This window comes from Eulemur rufifrons, chromosome 7 (genome assembly GCF_041146395.1).
Source record: "Eulemur rufifrons isolate Redbay chromosome 7, OSU_ERuf_1, whole genome shotgun sequence".
Taxonomy (NCBI): Eukaryota; Metazoa; Chordata; class Mammalia; order Primates; family Lemuridae; genus Eulemur; species Eulemur rufifrons.
The window spans coordinates 174153554-174167474 of record NC_090989.1 but is presented as its reverse complement, the minus strand read 5'-3'; the positions used below and the strand labels follow the sequence as shown (position 1 = coordinate 174167474).

Genomic DNA, 13921 nt, shown 5'->3' with positions numbered 1-13921 from the left:
TCCCATATGATACAAAGATTGACAATCCTTAAAAAAAAAAAAACAAACAAACATGCTGCAGAAGAACCTGTAAACTGAGGTACTTTGATTATCATTTGTATTACTTTCTGGAAAACAGGCACAGAGTCAATTCCATGGTCTTCTTTTTGTAGATAGAGAAAATACCTCGTGGGAAAACCACTGAACTATTTTTGGGACATCCCATTCGACTTCAGAGACAGAGCGGGAATAGGTATGAATTCCCAACATAAACACCAACCATTAGCTTTACTTGGGTCAGAAGCAAAGGAAGAAGGAAATCACACCGAACTTGACTGACCAAACAACTGAGAGAAGAGAATTAGAACCACTCACCAGGGCCACCTCGGCCCCCTGGCTGAACATTGGATCCACTGGACCGTCTCAAAAAGGAGATTATTATGAAGATACGATTGCAGCCACTCTGCCATACGCTTACACGCACCTTCTCTCAACACTAGGAAGGCTAAATTAGAGATAGAGTGATAATTAACAGGATCCTTGGCAGCAGGAGCCGGCTTCTCTAGCAAACCAGTAATTGCTGCCTACTTAAAATGACAGGGAATTCAGCCAGGAAGGAGGGAGGTGCTTGATGGTAATCATAAAAGGTAAAATAGACTTTACATCAACAGGTTACTTGGCTCCCATTCAAAACAGCCTCCTTATCTATATATTCTGTTAATAATAGTAGTAAATAAATTCAACACCGTACATAGCAGGACTAAAGATCAATACTCTTTGCAAGAAAATCTGATGAAAACAGATCTCCTCTCCACAAATCCTCCAGTCCCCAAAATGTCATAATTGCTAATTAGATCATGAAAATAATTATTAAAATGATTCCCATAAGTGATATATTTTGACTTGGATTTCCTTTGAAAATAGCCAGATGAGAAATTTTTAAAAGCATCCATAGACACAGTTTATATCCCCTACTCTGACATGAAAGCTATTTCCTTGTTTGTAACCTTTCTAGGAAAGAAAAGGTATTTAGCTCAGAAGTTGTTTACCAGGATGACTAAGGATTGCTGAGTAAAGAAGAGAGTTAGCCCACAGTGTCTCTAGGTTAAACCTCCAGCCCCAGAAAAGAAGACAGCCCATCAACCTATTAAACTGATTACCAAACACTCATCTAGACAATATTCCCAGAAGACCAATACTTACTACATACGCCCCAGCAAGAAGCAAACCAATGTACCTCCAACATCTTTAGATGCCCAGAGACACAGAGAGATGAGGATTCAATCTTCTGCCATGGGGAGATGTCTATAGAATAAACAGGGCACCAGGCACATAGTTTCATAATGACTAATGCTGACCAAACTCTTCATAAAATCAACTCTGTAGGTAAAGACCTACTTTGTTAGCTCAGGAAAGCCCTGGCTCTCTGATAGTGTTGCACAGAATTCCCTGATGGTCCTCCAAGAAGAGATCATTACAAGGTTAAGGGTTTTTGATCAGGCTTAAGACGCAGCCCAGGAGTCCCTATTGATAATACCTCATGGAAATCATTAATATTTCATGTTGGTAAAGATACATGAGAAGTAATGAATCAGGAGTAGAATCACTGGAAATGTGGATGGTTTACACTTTTCTGGGTATGTATGAAAATTAAGTCCTTTTTCTGAATTGTTGGTCTTTCCCTTCTCCCACTAATTAAGAGTAAGAATGCTTTTACATTCATTCTGTGAATCTCTAACTCATCACTGATAGAACCCATGAAGTATATGGCTCACCATTAAAGCCATTAACTAGGATCTTTATAACTTCTTCTTCTCTGTTAGATCATTATATCCTTTTATTGAAAATATTTAAGTCAATACTTTGCAATGACTAATGCTCTTAACACCCACATGTCAAGGCAGAAGTTATGCTCATTACACAACATTATGATGTTTCAAGACCTCTGGCATGTCAAAGATAAATAGTCCAGAATAAAACAGACTGGCTACAACTTTATGAAGACAACACAAAAACAGCAATTAACATGTCAGGTTAGGAGAAAGAGAGAAATGAGCAAAAAACATCAAGCTGTTAGCAGCTACGTCATGTTCAGTAGTAGAACACAAGGATGGGTGTATAGACAAGACTGCTTGATGTCATCAAATAGCAGCATTCGAAGAAGATCTTTAATAAGGAATGAGGAAAATCTACACGCACCACACCCTTGTGAATGATTAAGTATCCACCATCCCATCTTTTGCTACCTTTCTTGGATCCTTCACCACCTATCCCTTTTCCTTTTTCAGAAACAGCTTTGAAAACAAAGAACTATGCAGACAGGCATGCTGTGAGCACCTGTAATAGACATATCTATTTATTTTGGATTCAAATGTTCAACCACACCCTGAGCCTTTTGTCTTTGCTTCATCAGAAACCTAGTCCTCTTTCCACTCCAAAATCAACATGAGTTGTCACCCTTAATCACTTCCTATCCTGCCTTTCCCCCAAACCCCAGTATACATGGTAACCACTGCAGCAATGGTGGATAAGAGGGTGACCTTTGCAGTCAGACAGTCCTCGGTTTGAATTTTCGTTCCACCCTTATTTGAGTGACTTAAGATAGACAAGAGGAAAAAGATAGATGAGTGACAGAAGATAGACAAACATCAGTTTCTTCATTTATAAACTGGGGTCCTACCTACCTCACATTAGAATTACACTATATAAAGCCTTTAAAATGTTTAATACCACACCTGGTAGATAATAAGTATCATAACATGTTTATAATTCACCTAGATCTGATTTCTTTTTTTTGACACAGGGTCTTGCTCTATTGTCCAGGCTAGAGTGCAGTGGTGTCATCATAGCTCACTGCAACCTCAAACTCCTGGGCTTGAATGATCCTCCTGCCTCAGCCTCCCAAGTAGCTGGGACTACAGGCAAGTGCCACCGTGCCTAGCTAATTTTTTTTCTATTTTTTGTAGAGACGGGGTCTCACTCCTGCTCAGGCTGGTCTCAAACTCTTGGCCTCAAGTGAGCCTCCTGCCTCGGCCTCCCAAAGAGCTAGGATTACAAAGCCAACATGCCCATTATTAATTCTGGCTGTTTCAGCTTCTTGACTTTTTTAACATGGAAAAAATGTGAAAAAAAATTACATAGGTACCTTCCTTATACTAGTATAATACACAAGGATACTGTATGAAAATACAAAAGGTAGGCTGAAGCACAGCCTATAATGAGGGCTTTAAACAATGCTCCAAGCTGCTGCTATTATTTGTCTTTGTGTTTTCTTCATTGTTATTAGTTGTGTGATCTATCTGCTATGCAACTTGAAACTACCAAAGCGACTGAAAACAATTCTATTCTCTCTTTTTCTAAAAGAATTCCAAGCACTCCCAGCAAGTACTCAGTTAATGTTTACGATAATGACCACACTGATAACTATAATGTGCTAATTTCCAATGCATGCAGAAGTCAAAATCATCACCTTTATCCTCTAGGCCCTCAGTAGGCTGGGCCTGGTTATCTTCAAAAACTGCCTACACCAGAAATTCTAAGCTATCCTACTGCTTTCTGCTGGATTCTTCACCCATGGCCCATAATTTTTCTGTGCTCTTTTCCTAGGTGCCCACCCTCACACTCTACCTTCCTCAAGAGCAACAGAAACTATATAAAAATAGAAAGTACCATATCTGAAAAGTGAAGCCCCAGCCGGCTTTTAAGATCTGAAAGAGATGGGTCATTTTTACTGAAAAACAAACTAGCAAAAATGAAAGATCAGGTTCCCGGAAAAGCTTTAAAGAAAACAATCTTTAATGCAGTCGACCCTCATCATTCATGGATGCTCCATTTGCGAATTCACCTACTCACTAAAATTTATTTGCAACCCCAAAATCAGAATTTGCAGCATGTTTTCGCAGCCACGGGCATGCGCAGAACAGCAAGAAATTTGAGTAGCCCAACGAGCACAGTCCTAACTGAGGTCAAACAAGGTGATGGTCTGCCTTCTTGTTTAAGCTCTCATATCATACTATGAACAAGTGTCCTTTTCACGGTCTAGTTAGTGCCAGTTTTTTTGCATTTTTGTGCTTTTTGTTGGTGACTCCACTATTTCAAACGGCCCCCAAGCATAGCTCTCTACTGTTCCTATGGGCAAGAAAGCCATGATGTGCCTCACAAGAAATACGGGATTTAGATAAGTTTCATTCAGGCATGAGTTACAGTACTGTTGGCTGTGAGTTCAATATTAGTGAACCAATAAAAAATACTAAATAACATGTCTTTAAACAGAAACACACATAAAATAAGGTTATGTATTGATCAGTTGACAAAAACATTGCAAACAGAGGCTCTTTGGAACTTACTCTATATTTCCCTAGTGACAATGGTTCAGCATTTGCTAATTCAATGTCTGTAGTGACTTTATAGAACAGAGATAACAAGAATTGATTATATTTTTAGTATATCTTTAGGATCAATATTCATAACAACAGTCACCCCTATTAACTTAATGTACTAAGGAGTTACATGTGCCAGGCATTTTACACATTATCTTCTAGAATCCTCAGTTATCCCAAGAAGGAAATACTATTATTAGCCTCATTTTATAGGTAAGGATACTGAGGCTCAGAAAAACTTAACAAGGGCCTATAGCTATTAAGAGGTAGGTTGAGATAAACCTCTTATACATTTTCCTAAAAGAGTTTAACAGAGTTCCCAAAAGTTACGGATCCCTCCTGGTACTCCAGAAACACTTCATCTTTCTTGGTCATTCCTTATACAACAAATATTTATGGGACAGTCAGTATCCTGGATCCCTGAGAGGTTCAGTTAAGTAACAAATTCCCTGTTGCTGTGGAAACTGAAAGACAATAAAATAAGTATTACTGATTAGCCTATTTATAAACAAGAAGATATTAATACTTGATTTCCTAAAATACACATTATTTCTTAAATAAGACCTTCAAACGAAGTGACAGCTAAAGGCCATTTTCAGTGAATAGCAGTTAAAATATATTTCTTTCCCAGGGTAACTACTGTGACCACCAAGAGGGCTTATTTTCTCTCCCAAAAAGACCTCCCCCGGGGCCTTGATGCTCTGATCTGGGATCCACTTCATCACTCGGCAGCCACCCATTTGTCAAAGGCGACAGTGGTTCCAGTTTGACCCTTCTTACCATTATCTCCTGGCTCCACAGTAGGCTCAGCAAATATTTATTAAATATTATTTTATCTCACAAGAAAATCTGCCTGAAGATCCTACAAATAATTCTCAAGCCATGACTGTGGGAGTCAGATCTCTTCATGTGCACCTATTTAGATGCCCTGAGAAGTAAGTAACTCTACTCTGAAAATGTCCAGAACTACCTTTTCCATCTCCAAGAGCTGGCTCTTCCCCGAGTTCTGAGTGTCCTAACTCTCAACTCCAGCCCACACAGCAGATTCATCCCGTTCTCTCACTAACACGCAGAGCTCAGAAGCCCATCAGACCAACTCATTTCTGACCAATCCTTCTCAGGCTTTCTTCCCTCCTTCTCGGAACACATTAGCACTCACCCTAAAGCACCTAGTTCTACATGTCTTTTGCTTCTTTTATTCACACAGAAAGAGGGGAACTTCATTTTCCCCTCTTTCCTTATAAAACTCGGAATAGGAACCCTGCCTTGAGAATTCCATATGTTTGTATCAATGTATGGTTGGATTCTGGTAGAAGATATATCCATTAATTAGTAATCAAATTCATTCCCATTCCTGTGCACACTACATCTGACAGTTAGGGAAAGTAGCCTGGAAGATTCCTGGGCTACAGCCGAATGCCACCATAGGTTTAAAAACTTCCTGCGTATATCCCAAGCATTTGAGAACTGACTAATGATTGGAGTTTTTTTAAGCTATGGAGAATCAGATTGTTACTCATTTACTTAACAGTGACAAAGCAAGGGAAGAATCAACACCACCACACAGAGAAATGTTTCTATGATTAACTACTTCTTCCATTCTTAGGCCAACCCCCAAGTTCTAATGGCAATGGCACCCATAGAAGCACAAACCTGCAAAAACTGGTGGAGCCTGGCAATAACTGTACCATAGTAGTAGGAGTAGCAGTAATCCTGACACCAGCAGCAGCAGCTGGTGTCTACCGCATCCTTACTTGGTATTATCTCATTACTTCACTGAATCTTCACACTGATCCTACGAAGCACGCACGTTGTTATCCAGTTACTAAACTGTAACTGATTAAGGCATCCACATACATGTGCAATACAACATGTATTTTTCCCCTAAGAAAGATGGGCACTACTTGGACTAATCCTCCTTTCTGCTTTCTAGTGACTAGTCTGGCCTTAAGTGCTAGGAGGGAAAGCAGTGATGATCAAGAAAAGCAAACTATCATACTAGTGTAGAGAAAAAGAAACAATTAAAACTTAGATTTTGGTCTCTAAATTAGCTATATATTGCTTTTATAAAAAAAAAAACAAAACAAATTCTAGAAGAGTGAAAGATACAAAGCTTTTGAGGCTCAAGAATACAGGGCATTATGGCTTATACTGGATAAAGATAACTACAGAAAGAGGCTGTGAAAAGATAAAGCAGGAAGTCCCCACAGGCCAGCCTGAAACATGACAGTTAGGAATGAGAGATGTCCAGGTTGAGACAGAAGCAGAGCTGAGCTGCTATCCTGCCACAGTATCACTGTGCAACCCCAATTAGTGCACCTTATAATTTATTCCTCCACCTAGCTATAGTCTATAATTATGATGAAAGGAAACATGTTGATAAAGATAAAAAATTGTCTGGCAACAAAAATAATGCCTTGCATGTAAATAGCACGTGCCGTCCTTAAATACCTTAGGCATTCCCCATTCACCACTATTTGACCCGCATCAACTCCCAAAGATCCTGATGCTGATTATCCAACTTGGGGATTATGTAGGGCCCCCCCCCAATCTCTTCTCTGGATTCTGTTCTTTTCCCAACGATTGCCTTTACGTTGTTTTCTCTTTATTAAGGTGCCTAAAACTAAAAATCCATTTCAAGTCAAAAAACTTGTTGATGCTGTGGATACAGAGGTAACCAGAAGAAGGGAACCAAGAGCCAGGCCTTGGGCTGAGCACTGTACCCACACATTTCTTTTAATCCACATCATCACCCTATAACTTAGATCATATCATTATCCATTGCCCCTTATTTAGTCCTCTTTTGAAACAGAAGCCACAAGAACAATTTGCCCAAAGACATACAGCAAGGAGGTTGACAAATTAGAATTTAAGCTCAAATCTGTCTTACTCTGAAGTTGAGACTTAGTAGACTGGTTAAAACTCTTAACTGGTTTACAATAAGAACATCAGAATTCTCTCTCTGGAGAAGGTAAGCATGCATCAAAAGAAAAAACAATCACTATGCTTGGGTCTAAGTGGATTAAACACAGGAGCAGGTTGAATTTCCTAGTAAATAAAAATCCGGAAATTTTCCATCAGCTTTGTATGTCTGACACGACATTGGCCTGGCCCTTCCCCTCTTGAAGTCTATACCTCACCCTTGGGGGAAGTGAACGGCTGGGGGAGATTCAGAACAAAGAACAACTTCATTATGTCAGGACACCCTTGTGTGTGACGAAACAGACGCTGGCCGGTTGCATCCCATTCCGCCCCTCTGTTTTGGAAGCTCCCACACTCTACAAACTGTCTGGAATTCATTAAGACAGGAAAACAGGCTGACAGTCGTATTTCTGCAGAAGTTTTGTGAAAAACAATTTGGTCATGTGGACATGCCCCAAACCACCATCACCCTGTTTCTTAAACAAATCATTCAGTCAAGTGACTGCAGTATGCTTCAAGTTCCACACCACAGTTCTAGAGTCTAGATTAAACTACAAACCCCTTTTGAAAAGCTCTGGGTAAGGGCTTCTTGTGGTAGTGAAGCTAAGTTAACTTCTAGCCACTCAGAGATCATATTTACACAACCAAGAATCCTACTGTCGGAAGGCCTAGTGATCCCTATTGTTGCATTTTTCTGTTATTTAACTGTAAACTTTTCTGATTAAAAGAAAACCCCATGGTTAATTTAGGTTTTCTGTCACCAGACAGCAAACTACCCAACCTTCTACATTGTTTGCATCCCAACTCTACATACTGCTTTCTATGCCAAGGTCATTGGTCAAAATCACACCACCACCACCTTATTGCAATGGTTTTAAAAGTGTGACCCCCAAGCCAACAATCTGAGCATCACTTAGAAACTTGCTACAAATGCGAATTCTCAGACCCTACCCAGACCTACGAATCAGAAGCTGGAGCGTATGTCTCAGCAGCCTGTTATTTTAATAAGCCTTCCAGGGGATGCTGACGCACATTCAGGTTTGAGAACCACTGCCCTAATGCTTTTACCATAAATCTGATGTCTCCGTATTGAATTATTCTTATATTGCTGTTTTGGAATGAAAAATTCCCTGGAACAGAATCCATTTAGTTAAACAAAATGGGATGGGGAGAGACGCTGCTTGTATTGTCAGGCCAGAGATAATCATTCATAATAATTTCTCACTGATTAAGTAAAAAGAAAAAGGAAAGTTCTCTCTAGAAAGTTAGTTATCAGATCTACATTAGTGAAGTGGCAGCACCCAAGCTAACCCTGGGATTCTCTTTGGCTAGACAACCTGCACCTCCCTGGAACCAATCCCTGTGATAAGGACATGTGGCCAGGCCTGTATCAAATTTTCCATTTCTGGATCCATGAAATTAAACTACACAGGTTGAGCACATGGGAAGGGTTGTTATAAGAATTTGGAAAAGAGATTATTAGCAGGCAAAATAAAAGCATCCACTAGAAGAAATATGTAAGGAAAGGGAAGTTGGCTGCCAGTGAAAACTGTTTAGTAAGATGTCAGGTATGTGAACCCAAAAGTAAGAAAGAGGGGTACACTAGGAAGATTCCCTAAGGCCAGCAGAGTGACAATGTAGTATTGCTGACCCGCAAAAAGAAAACCCAGTTAATTGTCCTTGCAATTCAGCTCTCTGCCATTAAATCAAGCATTTCAGTGACTTTGATACTACGACCAAGCAAGCACCATCAAACCCTCTCATTCATTTCTAAATCAACAAGGATTTAAAGCTTCCATATGTAATGAGTATCTAATTGCACTCTAAGATCCCTCATTTAGCATTTACTCATCTAGCATTTACCTATGTAAAAATATTATTAGTGGTTCCAAAAAGTCTACACACTGATTGTCCAATACATCATAAGCCAGCAGCCAACCTCTTACGAGTTACCCTCCAAGCATACTTCCTTGCAGAAAACAGGCAAGCTTTTATTTGGAATGTCACCAGGAATCCTGCCAGCTGCTTATACTTTTAGGGATTGCTTCACATAAGCTACTGTAAACTCTTCCTTTAAAAATAAATAAAGAGAATTTTCAAGAACGCATAGTTGGGGTCATCCTCTTCCCTTGAAAGTAAATGACCTTAATGGGCCAATACTATTTTAATGTTTATTCATAATCATTCTCTGCCAAAAGCATTATGAATTAGTTGCAAAGGGTTCTATTGGCCAAGGTGCCAACATCCTAAATTTAGATGGTACAACCAGCAGGCTCCATAATACAACAGAACAAAGCTAACACTGAAATCATACCTTTCCATCTTTTGCTGAAAAATTTCAAAAGCTAAAAAAATTAAAACAAAAATATACCCAATCTTTTTGATGGAGGGGATTATTACAATTTGACCACTGACTATCTGTGTGTCAATTCATGGACTCAATTGTAGATCACTATCCCCACCAGTTTGGGATAGATCCCAGGCAAGAGGAACAATGTGGCCACATCTTACTGAGGTCCTCTAGTACTACAGTCCCCAACCCCCAGGCCACAGACCAGTACCAGTCCATGGCCTGTCAGGAACTGGGCCACACAGCAGGAAGTGAGCGGTGGGCAAGCACATCACCATATAAGCTCCGCCTCCTGTCAGATCAGCAGGGGCATTAGATTCTCATAAGAGCACAATCCCTAAAGTGCACATGTAAGAGATCTAGGTTGCGTGCTCCTTACCAGAATCTCATGCCTAATGATATGAGGTAGGGCTGAGGCTGTGATGCTAGCACCGGGGAGCAGCTGCAAATACAGATTATCATTAGCAGAGAGGTTTGACTATACAAGAAATGTACTGCACTTGAATCATCAATAAATCATCCCCTACCCCCACCCCATGGGAAAATGGTCTTCCATGAAACCAAAGAAACCTTTTGGTCCCAGGTGCCAAAAAGGCTGGGGACTTCTGCTCTTACAGACTTCACCAGGATTGCACTAGGTCTCGAGATAAACTAGAAAGTCATCTTTAGGATTTCCATGAGCATTTCCTTTCAACAAATTCCAAATCTCCAGTTATAAACTTAACATGTATGTTTTGAAAACCGTGCTTCCTAGAACCAGTTAGTATTTAGGAACATTTTATGGTAAAGGTACCAAAGTAAACATAGTATTCCTGTATGTCATTTCATAATTTTATATATAACCACAGCCCTCAGGCTAAATGAATCTTCTCTGCCTCAAATTTTCTTCCCATTAAGGCAAGTGAAGCTTCCCAGAAAGAAAACCTATTCTACAAATACAACCCATGCATTCTCCCAACAGTGGGGACAACCACTTTTCCGATGCTGCTCTTGATCACATGGGAAAACAGATGAACGTGTGTCAATGATTCAGCAAGTTATCCCACTTTGGAGAAGAGGCAGGGCTGGGGAGGGTGAAGACCACAGATGCCTTCCTGAAATTGCTCAATGAGCCACAACTTCTTATAGGACAGGATTCTACCAGTGTCCTCTATAGACCTATAACTCACTGCAGTGCATTTGGATTTAAAATATCTGCTCTCACACCATCCAGGATTTTTTCTTTTGAAGTAACCACTCCATGTATACTTGAAGCAAAGAAACAGCCACTGAAATCCAAATGCTTTGAAGATTTTTTTAAGTTGTCGAATTAAAACCACGCCATTGCCTGTGGATGTCAAAGTTACTGAACACTTGAGGTGGTGTGTGGGAGGACAGCTTCTTCTTCTTCATTGCTGTGTCAACACTGACATTTTCACATCAGAGTGGACAGGAAGCGTGATCTCAGGACTGAAACACAGGACTAGGAGTCAGGAGTTCTGTGCTGGCTCTCTGTTCCTGGTGGAAGTGTGTATTTCGTTAAATCAATCTTAGGCTTTCCTTTTTAATCCTTGGTTAGGTGGACTTATCCTTTACACCGAAAAAGTAAATCCAGCCAAAAAAAAAAAACAACATTCCTAAGCTAAGGATGGTCAGACATGAATGATCTCAGGCAACACCAGCAAGCAGAGCAAGGGACAGTATCAAGTAGGATGATTCTAGAACAAAGAAAGGATAACAAAAATAACAAGACCCACAAGACCCGCCTCCTCTCTTAATCCAGGGTTAGGTTTATAAAGACAAACATGAATCTCTAATTCACTCACTCAACATTAGGAAAATGCTTAAGACCAAGTAATAAACACTCCTAATGAAGATTAATGTCTGTATTTCTTTTTCCACTATTCATATATTACCTTAAACCAGTCCTATGGGTATTCCTGAACACCTACTAAGCATCGAGCCTGATGTTAGCAGCTTTGTATACATTACCTTTTACCTTTGCAGCAGACTTGCAAGGTAGCTATTACCCCATTTCACAGAAGAGGCAATTCAAGTTGAGAGATGTTGAGTAACTTGTCCAAAGACACAGAGCTAGTGAGTGGTAGTACCAACATTTGTACCTATGTCAGACATTCAGGTCTTGCCTCAAAATAACTTCCTCCAAGAGGTCATTCCTGATCATCCAACCTAATAAAGCCCCCTTCTTTCACAATCACACTCTACCAATAACATCCTGTTCAGTTTTCATAGCAGTTAGCCAAAATTATCTTGTTCCTTTATTTGGTTCATTATTAACTGTGCCCCACCTCCAAGAAGCTAGCAGCATCTAGCAGGAACCTTGCCTGTCTAGTTCTCCATGTGATCCCCTGTGGCCACAGCAGAGCCTCCCACACTGTGCCCAGCACTTGCAAAGCCCCCAGAAAGGCTGACCCTTGAAGATAAGGGCCTCATCACTGTGACTCTCAGGACAGATGTCTTACACAGACACTTCGAATGTGTGCTTCTTTATTCTTCAAAGCATGCATGAAAGGCCACAGGGGGGAAAGACAAAACAAAGAAATAAGGAAGCCATGTCTCAAAAACAGGCTAGAGAAATGGGTTTACCATTGAGAAACCAAAGTTGGGCCTCCTCTCAAAATCCTTGGCAACAGAAACAGGCAATAGAGAAATTCCCACAGAGATCACAGACCTCCTTGCAGGTCTTCTTGACCTGGTTTGTTTCAATAAAGATGCAGACTTATGTCTTGGTGTGATTCCTTTCCTCAGAGGACACAATGTTCACTAGACTCACAAAAACCTTCTTATAAACTGCAAACTTGTCTTTACAATATCAAAAGCTTGTGATGACTGCATTTAATATCTTTGACCTGCCTCCTTGATTATTTTCTCCCAATAATGCATACTTGGAGTACAGTCAAACACATTTTTATAATTTATTCTGATTAGACAAACCCTCAGCAAAGTACAATTTCTATTTCACACACACACAACAAATAAAACTCTTGCCTATTGTCCTTGAAAGATAACAAAAAAAAATTAACCAGAGACTTTTTTTCCATTTATTTATCCCGATACTGCCAGTTCTGAAACAAAGCAGTTGGAGGGAGAAATTTAGTAACTTTGATTTGTCCCAAGATACATTTTTTTACACTGAGGTCCTATTCCTGACAGTAAGCACATGTGATCTGTTCTAAAAAAAGGATATTTTCCACTTCTTGCACAACTGGAGCAGATATAAACATCAGGCTGTGCAAACTGCACTGCAGAACTCAAAAGGAATTAAACATACATTCACTTAAATAAAATCTATAATTAGTAGTAATTGGGAAAAGGAAATCTCCAATAACACACAAAAGCAATATGTAGAATTCCACTTTAATCAAGTGTTCCATCTAATCATACCACAAAACAAATCTGCATAATAAGATTTGAACATCTGCCAGGTGAAGGCACCTCAATCTTGTCTATTTTGCTTCAGATACATGATTCTATTCATGTTTTAGTTATTATTATGAGGAGCAAAAAAAAAAAAATTGCATTGTGGTAAAATTCTACTAGAAAAAAGGAATTAATTGCATTTATTAACAGTGCTAGGTTCAGTGCTTAGCATGTTTACACATTTTTGCCTCAGTTTTAAAACTTCTACCAACCCTAAGGAGATGGGTTCTATTGACCTCATTTTATAGGTAAAGAAATTGAGACTCCAAGAAGTTAAGAATCTTGATCCCAGACACAGTAGTTAAGTGGGAAAGCCCTGACCATAGTGTTTAAACCAGGCTCCCTCTAAACCTGTCCATGTGTATCCAGTCTCTCTCCACCATGAGATGCCACCAAGCGCCTGGAGACCATGAGGAAGAGCAGGGAGTCTGATTAGAAGCTTAAAAGGCAAATGAAAACCCTAAACCCTAGGATTATGCCCTCCAAGGCGTCTAGCATTTTATTTAATATTGTAAAGAAACGTGTTTAAGTATTGTTCACTTTGAAGACCACTCCCCACCCCTACTTATCCAAAAAACTGCCCCACCAACTTGCCTTCCTTTATTAAATTCCCACTGCTGCTGTCCCCCACCCCAACAGGGACCACATTCCGTCTTATATGATTAACCGTATCCACGTGTTCTCTTTCCCTCACCCCAACAGGAGTTTTGGAGAAAGAACAGCAGATGCATCTTTGGATTTTGCACAATCGTGCACAGTACAGACTAGAGGACAAGAGCACAAGGCTGGAACGAGACCACCTTAGTTTAAATCCAGGTCCCATCTACTTGGCATGCCTCAGTTTTCTTCTGAAAATAAAAAAATACAGACA

General features: G+C 39.9%; 1 protein-coding gene across 5 annotated transcripts in view; it reads right to left on the bottom strand.

Moving 5' to 3' along the window:
• The window catches only part of MITF (melanocyte inducing transcription factor), a 209850-nt gene that overhangs the window by 190446 nt on the left and 5483 nt on the right, over positions 1–13921 (bottom strand). The window contains exon 1 of one of the 5 annotated variants that reach the window (XM_069473797.1): positions 105–205. The exons of the other annotated variants lie outside the window; for them this stretch is intronic. Within the exon in view, the coding sequence (XP_069329898.1) occupies positions 105–205 (101 nt within the window). Of the gene's footprint in view, positions 1–104; positions 206–13921 lie in introns of those variants that run through there. 5 annotated transcript variants of the gene reach the window in all.